Raw genomic sequence first — 12,583 nt, 5'->3', positions numbered from 1 at the left:
TGCCGCTGGAGGCGCGGGCGGCCCCGGGAACCACCTCATCACCGGCGCCGCTGGATGCGCGGGCGACCGCCAGAGTGGACACTTCTCCGTCCGGGCCGATTCCCTCGCCTGCTCAGCGGACTGGGGAGTAGGTACGGCCGGATGGCTCCCCGGCCTCAGGCGGGCGATGGGGATGCCGCTGCATGTGAGATGGACTCATCTACAGTCATGCCTCGCCAGATTAAAAAATATACTCTTCTTGTGTTGTTGGTGATGTGTACAGCCGGCAGCGGGAGAGCTGCAGCCGTTGAATGTACTGTTACAGCAGCCGTGTGATTATTGTAAGAATAAAAGATGCTGCGAAGCATGAAACAGCCATCGGGTCTGCCGTGGTGGTTTGGTTATCAAGGTTTTTTTAAAAAAAAGATTTTTCTTTAAAAAAGGCACGAGAACCAGTAAACAAGTTAAAACAAGTACTGTTGAGAAACTATAATATAACTGGTGAAAATGTGTAAACAACTTAACAACCCCCAAAGCGTCTAAGTCACGTCACGTGACAGCACAACGCCTAAACACAAGAGGGGGGAGGGGAAGCAAAGTGCGCCTGCTCTGCGCTGACACAGGAGCGAGTCCGGCGACCTGGCTGTTTCAACTTTGCCGAAAGCACAGCACTGCAAACAAGAGCAAAACTTAAAGTAAAGAATCGATCTCACCAGGCTAGTATCGATCCGATGCCGACTTGGTATCGATACAGTCGATATTTGGATCGATCCGCCCACCACTAGCGTGCATAGCCGATATTCTGTCTCGTGAAAATCTGGTTTAATACCGGGAAAATTGTTTCCAGCTTGAATTTAAAACATTTTAAAACCCCGTCAGGATGCTCAGTAGAAATCATGATAAGGGTGACTGTTTCTGCTTGACGGTAGAAGAAAAGCTGGTTTCTTGTTCTCGGAGAGCCTAACAGGAGTGTACAGAGGCTGTGTGGACCCTAATAGGTCGGGGCCCTTTGTGTGGGAATCGCTGTGAAAGTGGAGTTCTTGGAGGTAGGCAGCACCAAACCCCAGAGACCAGAGGAAAGTGAAGCTCGAAAAGGCCCGAAGGCTTATATTTGTTACGGCCGTTTATAATTCAGAAACGAAGTGCGGTTTGACAGCTGATGTGGGCATGTCTATATAACGGAGACTATTTTACGCAAGCGATGAGACTTAAATACTTGGTGGTTTATCGGTTAAGGTTATTATCGGTCCATCGCGTGCTGGTTAGCCAGGAAGTACCTTTTCAGAATAAAGGCTTGTCCGAAAAAGTATTTAGTTTTAAAGTTGCATAGGTGTCCTTGCTGTATAAAAATCAGAGTATAACGTCTAAAATAATCAACAGTAGTAAAAATAACTGTAGATGGTAAGATTTGGTGTAAAATGTAATGTTTTTTGTTTAGTTTCTGTTGTTTTTAATTATTATTTATTTATTTTTCTGATTTTCTTCAAACTGGTTAAAAAACACGACACAATACAGAATTTAAACAGTTTGCATTAATAGTTAATATAAGATTCACTAGCTGTAATGGACCACTTCATACTTTAAGTTTAAAGCCATTTTCATAACGATGTCATGTTTTAATTGAAGAAGTCAAACTTTTAAACTCGTGTGAGTATGATTTTATTTAGAAGGGTGGACTGTGACCGTTCGCGAGCTTTTGCGTATTTCCGGTAGATTTACGCTTGTTTTACCTTCGCGCATGGTCGGGGACTTGTGTAAATGTCGGACTTCGGGTGCCGTGTAATCTGACTGCACACTTCAGCCGTCGAGTTTGTGTGAGGAAACATTGGTAAGGAGCCCGGTAGCGGGGTGCTGTTTATCATTGCTGCAAAACAACTGCCGCATGCTCAGCATGAGAGGGGGATGGGGAGTGTTCCTACTGTTAGCTTACACACACACACACTGATGAGGGAAGCTAGCTTCTGCCCCAGTTGCGAAGTAATAAGTGACAGCTTGAAATAACTAAAGCAATTAGTCCGTGAAGGCAACACGGGTTTACTAGTTTATGCAGAGACGTGCTCACATCTTACAATTACATGGTTCTCAAGTAAAGGCAGCGGGCTAGTGACAAGTTTATATTACTGCAAAAATTGCAGCCCTGTGACAAATTAGGGGGAAACACATCCCAAGTTGCATGATATTGCAATATCAAGCAGTAACTTCTAACAAGTTGTCTTAAATATTTTCAGGCAAAGGAATAAAGCTGGAGCTGGAAGACGGTGACCCGCCCCAGACCTCCAGGATGGAGGCAGTGCTGCCAGAGGTCCATCTGACAAACACAGGAGAAACCAGTAAGGCTGTGTGATGTAATAACTTGTGCTCTGGATTATCAGATGGAAAAACATGCCCATTCCAAGGAAGAAATGGATAAAACCTCTCGGACGCAGCTTTACAGTTTACAGGAGAGCATAGTTAATGGGTGATATTTTGTTCCAATGGCGTGTGTAGCAAAAACTTAAATTAATAAGTTAATGGTGTCAAATGCTTTGATATGTTTCTCCTTCAAAAAATGGACTAACTGGGCCACACGGCTTAATCACTCAGTTGAGGTGTTGATTTAATCCCACGGTCACAGGTGTATAAAATCCAGCACTCAGTCATGCAGTCTGCCTTTGCAAACATTTGTGAAAGACTGGGTTATTCTCAAGAGCTTAGTACTATAATAGGACTGCACTGTTGCAGAAAGTCTGTTCATGAACTTGGTCCTCTCCTAAATATTCCAAGATCAGCTGTAAGTGGTTTTATTGCAAGCAGAAGTATTTAGTAACTCAGCCTTAAAGTGTCAGAGCATGCACTCTTGCAGAGCAGGATGACAGAGTGCTAAAGTACACAATGTGAAAAAGTCATTGCCAAGCTAGGCTGACTAAGTAACTGCAGAATTTCAAAGGTCCTCTGGCATTAACATCAGGACAAAAAGTGGGCATCAGGAGCTTTGTGGTTCTCCTGTGGTTGGTGATATGAGGCTTGCATCAGACAGAGTGGTGTAAAGTATTCACTGGACTCTAGGACTGCAACAGCAAGTCAGACTTTCTAATTCCAACATCAGCATTTGACCTCATAAGTGCTCTGCTGGATCAGCGGGGCAAAAAGTCCCACACACACTCAATCTTGTAGCAAGTCTTCCCAGAACAGTAGAAGCTGCTATAGATGCAAAGGGTCACCAGATTCATCTTAAAGACTACGGATTTAGAATGAGATCCTGTAGGTCTAGTGTACAAGAAAGGACTGGAAGGTTTTTGGTCATATTACCTGTTAGACAGTTGTGTCATTGGTGTACTGCAGAACTGTGCTGGTAAAAAACTTAAACTCAAAATTGGCGTCATCTTCATCCTTGAATGAGTCAGTGACAGATACAGTTTGGGGGACTTGATGATTATCACAAGGATTAACATTTTGAAGTTTTTGGGTCATGAATGGCAGCCTTACTCACTAACTGAGCAGTCAGACGCTGCCCATCTTTGAACTCGGCCTTAACTGTAATCTCAGCTACATGCATGTAAAACTATCTTGTTGAGAGAAAGTTCTGACAGACCATCACACATACACAAGCACCAGCCAACCTTATGGCAATTCCTGCTGTAGCTGTTGCCTCCAGGGCAACTATAACCTAGCCAGATACTATAACCTAATGGAAAATCCTGAAAATCACGGCAAACCGTGCCAAGTTGATCTGAGTAGGTAGTCAAGTAAAAGGGGGGTTAAGGTGCAGCCATTACCAGCAAGAAAACATCTCAGTCTCCACCTGTCCGTTTATCCTCCAGGTCTCGGTTCCCTAATGTGCAAGCGGGAGAGGTCACGCTTCGATACGTCGCTGGGTTTCTTGACCCGGAAGTTTGCAGAGCTCCTGAGGTGCTCCACCGATGGGATTTTGGATTTAAACGTAGTGTGTCGGGAACTTGGCGCCTCTAAGAGGCGCATCTATGATATCACAAACGTCCTTGAAGGGATCCAGCTCATCAAAAAGAAGTCTAAAAACCACATCCAGTGGTGGTAAGTATAAACTGGGCCAGTAAGTAACAAACATAGACCCATTTTATGCATAAATGTATACAGTGGCTTGCAAAAATATTCGGCCCCCTTGAACTTTCCCACATTTTGTCACATTACAGCCACAAACATGAATCAATTTTATTGGAATTCCACGTGAAAGACCAAAACAAAGTGGTGCACACGTGAGAAGTGGAACGAAAATCACACATGATTCCAAACATGTTTTACAAATAAATAACTGCAAAGTGGGGTGTGCGTAATTATTCAGCCCCCTTTGGTCTGAGTGCAGTAAGTTGCCCATAGACATTGCCTGATGAGTGCTAATGACTAAATAGAGTGCACCTGTGTGTAATCTAATGTCAGTACAAATACAGCTGCTCTATGACGGCCTCAGAGGTTGATCAGAAATGCAGCCAAGAGGCCCATGGTGACTCTGGACGAGCTGCAGAGATCTACAGCTCAGGTGGGGGAATCTGTCCATAGGACAACTATTAGTCGTGCACTGCACAAAGTTGGCCTTCATGGAAGAGTGGCAAGAAGAAAGCCATTGTTAACAGAAAACCATAAGAAGTCCCGTTTGCAGTTTGCCACAAGCCATGTGGGGGACACAGCAAACATGTGGAAGAAGGTGCTCTGGTCAGATGAGACCAAAATGGAACTTTTTGGCCAAAATGCAAAACGCTATGAGAGGTGGAAAACTAACACTGAACACACCATCCCCACTGCCAAATATGGTGGTGGCAGCATCATGCTCTGGGGGTGCTTCTCTTCAGCAGGGACAGGGAAGCTGGTCAGAGTTGATGGGAAGATGGATGGAGCCAAATACAGGGCAATCTTGAAAGAAAACCTCTTGGAGTCTGCAAAAGACTTGAGACTGGGGCGGAGGTTCAGCTTCCAGCAGGACAGCGACCCTAAACATAAAGCCAGGGCAACAATGGAATGGTTTAAAACAAAACATATCCATGTGTTAGAATGGCCCAATCAAAGTCCAGATCTAAATCCAATCGAGAATCTGTGGCAAGATCTGAAAACTGCTGTTTACAAACGCTGTCCATCTAATCTGACTGAGCTGGAGCTGTTTTGCACAGAAGAATGGGCAAGAATTTCAGTCTCTAGATGTGCAAAGCTGGTAGAGACAGACCCTAAAAGACTGGCAGCTGGAATTGCAGCAAAAGGTGGTTCTACAAAGTATTGACTCAGGGGGCTGAATAATTACGCACACCCCACTTTGCAGTTATTTATTTGTAAAATATGTTTGGAATCATGTATGATTTTCGTTCCACTTCTCACGTGTACACCACTTTGTGTTGGTCTTTCACGTGGAATTCCAATAAAATTGATTCATGTTTGTGGCTGTAATGTGACAAAATGTGGAAAAGTTCAAGAGGGCCGAATACTTTTGCAAGCCACTGTATTTAGTAGGGCAAGGGGGCTTTTTTTCTGCTCCTAATGCTCAGACACATTGGATACCTTGAGTGTTGCTTGTTTCGCTGTTGACCTGGGTGTTTTTTGAATGCTTGTGCACAGGGGCGGACAACTGAATGAAGACTATCAGCCTGTGCTAAAGGCTCTTGGCGAGGAGGAGAGGAAGCTGGACGAGCTGATCCAAAGCTGTACGGAGCAGATTCATGAGCTGTGTGAGGACTGCCACAGTCACAGATATCCTTTGTCTGTTCAGCTTCATTTCACTCTTTATTGTCACCCAGGAAATACTCTGAAGGCAGGTTTAATGGGTAAAACTGCTAGGATAAAAATATTAGTGTTTGCAGTTAAAGTAACAGCACCAGGAGCCCTGAGGTGTTCTCAAAGTCTCAGTATGTCTGCCTTTGAAACTGCATTGACTTCATGAGACATGCAGGTGGCACTAGAGGTACATTTCTTTCTTTGTAAACTGTCAACATTTAATAATGGCTGACCAGAGACAGTCTTTACTGTAGTGGTGTGTGTGCTGTTGGCATAAAGGAGGAAAAGTTTATTTGTTCCAATCAAGGAAAAATACTAGCTTTCAAAGAGCAAACAATACCTGGAATTAATTATCAGTAATGTTTCAGAACGCACCCGCCTTGTGGTTAATAAAAAGCAGTGGTTGTCTGGTGATTGCGTTGAATTTTTTATTTATTTTTTCAAATCAAATTTGATGGCCGATTCCAAGTAGTTGCAGCAACCAGCTGGTCCACAACGCCCGCTTTCAATTACAGGGTGATTGGTTGCCTGGTGGGAGGGCAGTTTGTCTCCCAGCAATCGTGGATTGGCTCAGACCAACTGCAGGTTTGAAAATAACTGCCATCCAATTCATAACCGCAGATGGACTGATTGCACTGTGCCTGCGTTAAAGAGCGTGCCCGTCATTTTGTAGTTAAATCCCACCTGCAGCAGCTGTGTCATATTTGTTGGGAATGCCTGTTTTACATCAGTGACATTTTGGCCAGTAGTTAATGTGAGTTTTGATGTTTGTAGTTGGCAACAAATGTGTGAATTTTGCGACTTGATCACATTTGATTGATGTATTATCACAAATGTATTGTATTTAATTGCCGGCTTGGCTAAAAGGAAAACTGAAGCCCAAGTGGGATAAATCTGCCTCTCCTGTGGCAGGGGGAAAAACACCTTCCTAATGGGCCTATAGTGTTTTTTTTTTTGTTTTTTTTTTGGTGTTTGTTTTATGAATTGTGGCTCATATTGTTGTAAAGAAAACAGGTCTACCTTGTGATAAAGAAACTGTTGCAGTGTGAGCATGCGGTGTCCTGCAGTCGTACAGTTATGATTCGAAAAGCTGACACGATGTAGGTGAAACCACACTGCTGGTGCGACACGTGCATGAGTTTTGGAGTCCATTGAACTCTAAGCTCCAGCGGCACACAAACACCAGTCTGTTGTTTTTATTGTCTTCCTTGACTTTGTGGCTCACATACGCCTATTTGACTTACAAGGATATCTATAGGATTCCTGCTCTGAAAGATCAGACTGTGATCGTGATCAAAGCCCCCGCAGAGACTCAACTCGTAGTGCCACACCCAGACGAGGTACATGTCAGTCGGACAAGGTGTAACATTAGTAGTCATTTCTGTTCTCTAGTGGAACTGCTGCTGTTTTTGAGTCGTTAATCAAAATCCACGTGTCTGCTTTCTCAATGCTCAGAGCCTGCAGATCCACCTCAGCAGCACTCAGGGACCCATTGATGTGTTCATGTGCTCCGATGAGCCCCTCCCCGTCGAAGCCACAGGTTATTCAGCTGCTGACGAGGGCAGTGGAAGTCATTTAAATGACAGCGACTCCATGCTCGATTTGCCCTTCGCGGCCTTCGCTCAGTCTTCCAGAGGTGAGTCTTGTGTTTGAGCGTCCTGTCGCTCTGGTGCCACAGAGGACGAGGAAATGACGTATCCCCGTAACCGCGTTGCTGTCACAGGAGCCTTGAACAGTACTGTGCCCGGCTCCAACTCTGGTTTGTGATTTTGATCACTTTCTTCCTCACCGGTGTCTCCTCATTCACACTCCCGTGTCATTCTAGAAAACGCTAACAGCAGTTGTGGAATTGATAATCTCTCCAAGCTTCAGCCTGAGCCGACACAGCAGCGCTCTCCTATGCCCTCCACTCTCACCTCCCCCCAGCCCCCCTCTGAGTGCAGTTTTGTTGCTCTCAGTCCCCCTGTGGCCTTCTCTCACAATGAGGAGGGCTGCGTTGTGAGCGTGGCTGACGGGGAGGGCATCACTGACCTCTTCTCCTCTGTCGACTTGGACCAGTTGCCTCTGGATATTCCGCTTCTCTGAACAGATGTGAAGGAATAAATGGAATTTCCATGTAAATGGGATATGAACGGGATCCAATAAACTAGTTGAAGGAGCCAAACTAGTGAAGGAGACTTCCATGTAATTCCATTGCCATCCAGGCCTCCTTTTCTTCTCTTTTGGACTGGAGCTGACACACGCTCTGAGGCATGTTTCTGTTTTTGAGGCCTTTTTGACAGCTCTTCTCCACAATGTCAGTATTTCAGTGTCAACAAAAAGAACTGATTTGAACCCAGAGCTTTGTCAGTTACAGGGACACTGTGAACTGGTCTGGAGAGGTGACGTACACCAAAGGTTTAGAAGTCTGTCCAAAGTCATTCATTAGACTCTTGCTGCTTGTGTTGGAGCTCTGTGATGACAAACAGCTGCAGATGGCATTCGTACACAACTGTTTGATGAACATTGTTGTGCTTTATTACTGATTCACTCGACTTGTTGCAGACACTAATGCAGATTTGTGTCTTATTAGTTACAGCTGGTCTTGTATTACCTTGCAGTGATGCATTTAAAGCAAACCTGTCCATTATTTGGCCTTCTCCCATCCAGGTTTTTCATTTCAGATACCTTAAGTCAGGAAGATTTATCGGTCCAGGCACGTGCTCTCATTGCCCTCAGATTTATCGTATTGCATTGAGGTCATCTGAATCGTCTCGATGTGCAGTTTAAGACTGAGTTTGCGGCTCAGCGTGACGGAATAAAGATTTTGGCTATGAAGCTGTTTGTGATGACATAACAAAGTAACAGGTGAATGTTGATTGGTTAGGCTATGACCAATGACTGTTAAGGTTTACTGATGTGTTGGAACAGTGCATTACTCTGTGCTACTTAAACTGAACACCTCATAGCACAGTGTGCTATAAGCCCGTGTTGGTTTTTCTCAGGGTTCCAGTAACTTTTACACCTGGTGCAATTTCATAAGTTAAAGGCTGATTCATACACAGTATTTACCAGAGCCCCACTGATGTAGGATGACTAAGACCTAAACTGATATCCAGCAATTTAAAAATCCGACACATAAGCAGCAATATTTAGCATAACCACATTTCCATAAGATTTGGCACATGTAGTTTAAAAGCACTCTAACTGGAGGTGCTCAGATCAGCTGCTTGTTGTCTGTGGTGTAACAAACAGGTGTTGCTTACCGAGAAGTCACAGAGGAGTGATCTCTGAACTAAAAGTTTGCAACATCAACACTCAAAATATGCTCTACAGCCATGTCTTCTTTCCACTTTTCAACTTTAATGCGCCATTAGCAATGCTGATATCGGCTGATATCTGTCGGGCTCTGGTATTTACAATGTTGTCCAGAGTTTGATGTGTACGAGAGCTTTGCTTTAATATTGATCACCAGTTTAAAATGACACTAATTATGATGGCAGACATTTCAGCAGGTCACTTTCTGAGGTACCGCTGCGGCCTGCCTGCGCTCTCTTAGCTGTTAAGAGGAGCAGGATTGTCTGATGATGACACGCTGAACCACTAAAACCACCGAGGAGAGGCTCAACCATTTAAAGCCCGTTCTTGTTTACAGAACATTTTAAATTGTGCCTTTTTCACGGCGCACACTTCAGCGAGGTTGTGTTCGGCGCCACTAAAAACAAACGCGTTGCATTCGGGTGAACTGTTTTGTCATCGTTCTTGGAGAATGAAAGGGCTTCTGCTGATGAAAGGACTGTAACACTAAACCCTTTTCATGCTCACTTGAGCATCTCTCATGAACGCTCACCAGAATTCTTGTCATTTGTTGTCAGTATCAAACTAGGACAGCGCCCGACTCGAGTGGCTAAACTGCTGTATTTACGAGGCATTGAACGGCTAACCACTGTTGGCACTCAGATCTGGTGTTCTGTAATCCACAGAGTGGGCTAGTCTCTTCACAATGTGTGTTATGTTTGCTTGGCAGAGTCGGGAGGCTGTGAAAGGAAAAACGGTTTTCTGTGTTTTTAACAATTCGACACTAAGATCTAATCTAAAGCTTCAGGTTTTTCCCCTCATGTTATTTTTACTGTTGTTCACGTATTCGCATCAGTTTTGTGTTCAGTTAGATTCATTCTCACTCTCGAGCCTCTTTTTACCACTGATTCTGTCCCCCTAATGCTGCTTTGTAGCCAGAAGACCTCTGCTGAGGGTCGCCTTCTCATTTCTGTTAAATATTGTATCAAAACTTGAATAAATTTGAACTCATTTACTTATTAATTCCCAAGTCTATTCTGTTTTCTCTTATTTTTAAATTACATTTTGCTTTTCAGTGAGTCCACGTTAAATTACTCTCATTATGCTTTTCCTTATATTCAGACAGCACTGAATGTTAAGGTTTAAGAGTTTTTCCAACTCGTGGCTCTCTGTGATGTCACTGAGAGTGGATCACAACTGCTGTCCAGAGTTTCTGTTTATAAGGGTCAGAAGACAGTTTTAATACAGGCAGCTGGTATAAGTAGAAGACACACAGGTCTGAATCGTGCAAAGCTACTGAGATTAAAAAAGAGCTTTAAATTAACATTGGATCCTCTAATGCAGGGGTGTCCAACTCAAGGGCCGGTATCCTGCAAGTTTTAGATCTCACCCTGGGTCAACACACCTGAATCAAATGATTAGTTCATTATCAGGCCTCTGGAGAACTTCAAGACATGTTGAGGAGGAAATTTAGCCATTTAAATCAGCTGTGATGGATCAAGGACACAAATCTAAAACCTGCAGGACACCGGCCCTTGAGGCCTGGAGTTGGACACCCCTGCTCTAATGCCTGTTATGTTTTCAGACTAGTTGATTTAAGTGGTAGTGTAAGCCTTAATCAATTAGATCATGTAACACTGACCAATCATGTAACACTGACCTATGAATCATTAAAGTGTGTGTGGGGGGAGGAAAAATAAGCGCCAACTCAAGAGATGAGCTGGTGTTGTCTCCACATAACAGACAACTTAGCAAAGAACCAGTTTGAAATTGCATCATTTGGCACTTTGTTACAAGCAGCTTGTAAAAAAACAAAAAAAAAAACGCACACAATTAGTTCTGATTTAATGAGCCAATGGCATAAAATAGTATTTTTGTGCCAACAAGCTGATTCCCAAAGATTTACTAGGTCAAAAAAAACTTGACACAGCACCTGAGAGATGGATCTGGCCCTTCAGTTGATCCAATCTACTGTTCCCTTCTTAAGGAAGGGAAGAGAAAAGACTGAGATATGGCAAATTGCAGAACTGATTACAAATTACAAGACTGAAAATGGGTGGCAACGGTTCAAATGAAATGAAGAACAATTTTGAAATATTTGTTTCAAATCAATTTGTACAGACAGAGTCAGGAGAGAGGGAAAACGGTGGAGGCTCGGTTATAGTTTGGCTTGCATCTCAGATAGCAGTGTTTGAGATCTTGTCCAACTACTGTTGGATTGTGATCCAGCATTCAGTGCCATCAGGGAAGCATTTGGTTTCACGTTGCGTGCACTGAAAACATGCCTCAAGTGGAAAAGACACAAACAAACCACAATTGAATCAGACATGGACTGGCCTCCCCACAGCCAGGACCTCAGCATTATTGAAACATAATGGGATCATCAACAAGAGGCAACACCCAAAGAAGAACTTTGACTGTCCTTCAAGAAGCCTGGAGAGCTGTCCCTGACTACTTAAGCACACTTTCTTATATTGTTTTTAAGTAAAGCTTATTAAACACTGAAGGCTTCAAATTTGTGGTTAAATTTTCACTATATTGGAAAGTTATTTTAACAATAATTTTAAGTGTGCTGGGTATTAAAAGGTAAAAGGGTAAGCTTTCAGAAGATGGATCTTGTTTTGATGAGCCAGCTCTCCCACATGCTGATACAATCCTTTAACGTTTACACAAAAAGCACTTTTTCAAGTTTTCCTCTGTGAATTATCAGAAAGCAGAAAAAAGATCCAAGGCTTGTTTCTGTTACTCTGCACTACAGACAATCAACTGGGAGAGCTTTGCTTTTGAAACTGATATATCCACCTTAGCGATGTTCAAAGTTGGTCATGGAGAAAAATGTGCTTTTGGCTCAAGGTTGTGACGTGTGGGAAGTTCAACAGAGTTGAAACTTTATATTGATGTGGTCAGTTAGGTAGCAGAGGGGGGTGTTAATCAGTTTCAGCTGCTTTGGTGTTAATGAAATTAACAACAGGCGCATTACAGGGGCAACAATGAGACACTGCAAATACAGGATTCACAGGTCAAGGCCACTGACATTATTCCCCACGTCATCTGTTCTCATTGTATTTTCACTAGTTTTGCACTTAGCTTGGGTCGGTGTCGCTACGGGTAGCATGAGGTAATACTTGGACCCTACAGAGGTTGGACAGGTAATACAAATCCTCCAGGATGGCATATCAGTATGCACCACTGCCAGAAGCTTTGCTGTGTCTCCCAGCACAGTCTCAAGAGCATGGAGGAGATTCCAGGAGAGCTGGACAGGGTCGTGGATGGTCCTTAACCCACCAGCAGGCCTTGTATCTGCTCCTTTGAGTAAGGAGGAACAGGTCGAGCACTGCCAGAGGTGCAAAATGACCTCATGAGGGGGGCCTGAGGACTCTCTAATGGGGCTTGTGCTCACTGCCCAGCACCCAATTGGCATTTGCCATAGAATACAAGAATTAGCAGGTCCACCACTGGCGCTCTGTGCTTGTCACAGATGAGAGCAGGTTCACCCTGACCACATGTGACAGACATGGACGGGTGGGGAGAATCCATCTTTCTTTCATTTCTTTGAGCAGTGTATTTTCTTTTAAATCCATGCAGTTGAGCACTTCTAAATGTTTCCACAGTGTGG

At 43.8% G+C, this 12,583-nt stretch overlaps 1 protein-coding gene across 1 annotated transcript; it reads left to right on the top strand.

Annotated features, from left to right (window-relative positions):
* Window positions 1-1,669: 1,669 nt before the first annotated feature.
* Window positions 1,670-9,990, top strand: e2f3 (E2F transcription factor 3). Its single transcript, XM_084919273.1, has 7 exons — window positions 1,670-1,807; window positions 2,208-2,309; window positions 3,780-4,008; window positions 5,536-5,667; window positions 6,917-7,031; window positions 7,147-7,327; window positions 7,517-9,990. Exons 2-7 carry the CDS (start codon window positions 2,261-2,263, stop codon window positions 7,774-7,776), a joined length of 966 nt encoding a protein of 321 aa, XP_084775399.1. The 5' UTR covers window positions 1,670-1,807; window positions 2,208-2,260; the 3' UTR covers window positions 7,777-9,990.
* The last annotated feature ends 2,593 nt before the right edge of the window (window positions 9,991-12,583 follow it).

This window comes from Perissodus microlepis, chromosome 22 (genome assembly GCF_051167445.1).
Source record: "Perissodus microlepis isolate ML-2025 ecotype Zambia chromosome 22, ASM5116744v1, whole genome shotgun sequence".
NCBI classification, from domain to species: Eukaryota; Metazoa; Chordata; class Actinopteri; order Cichliformes; family Cichlidae; genus Perissodus; species Perissodus microlepis.
The sequence above is the reverse complement of the archived record's forward strand: the minus strand, read 5'-3'. Positions and strand labels throughout refer to the sequence as shown.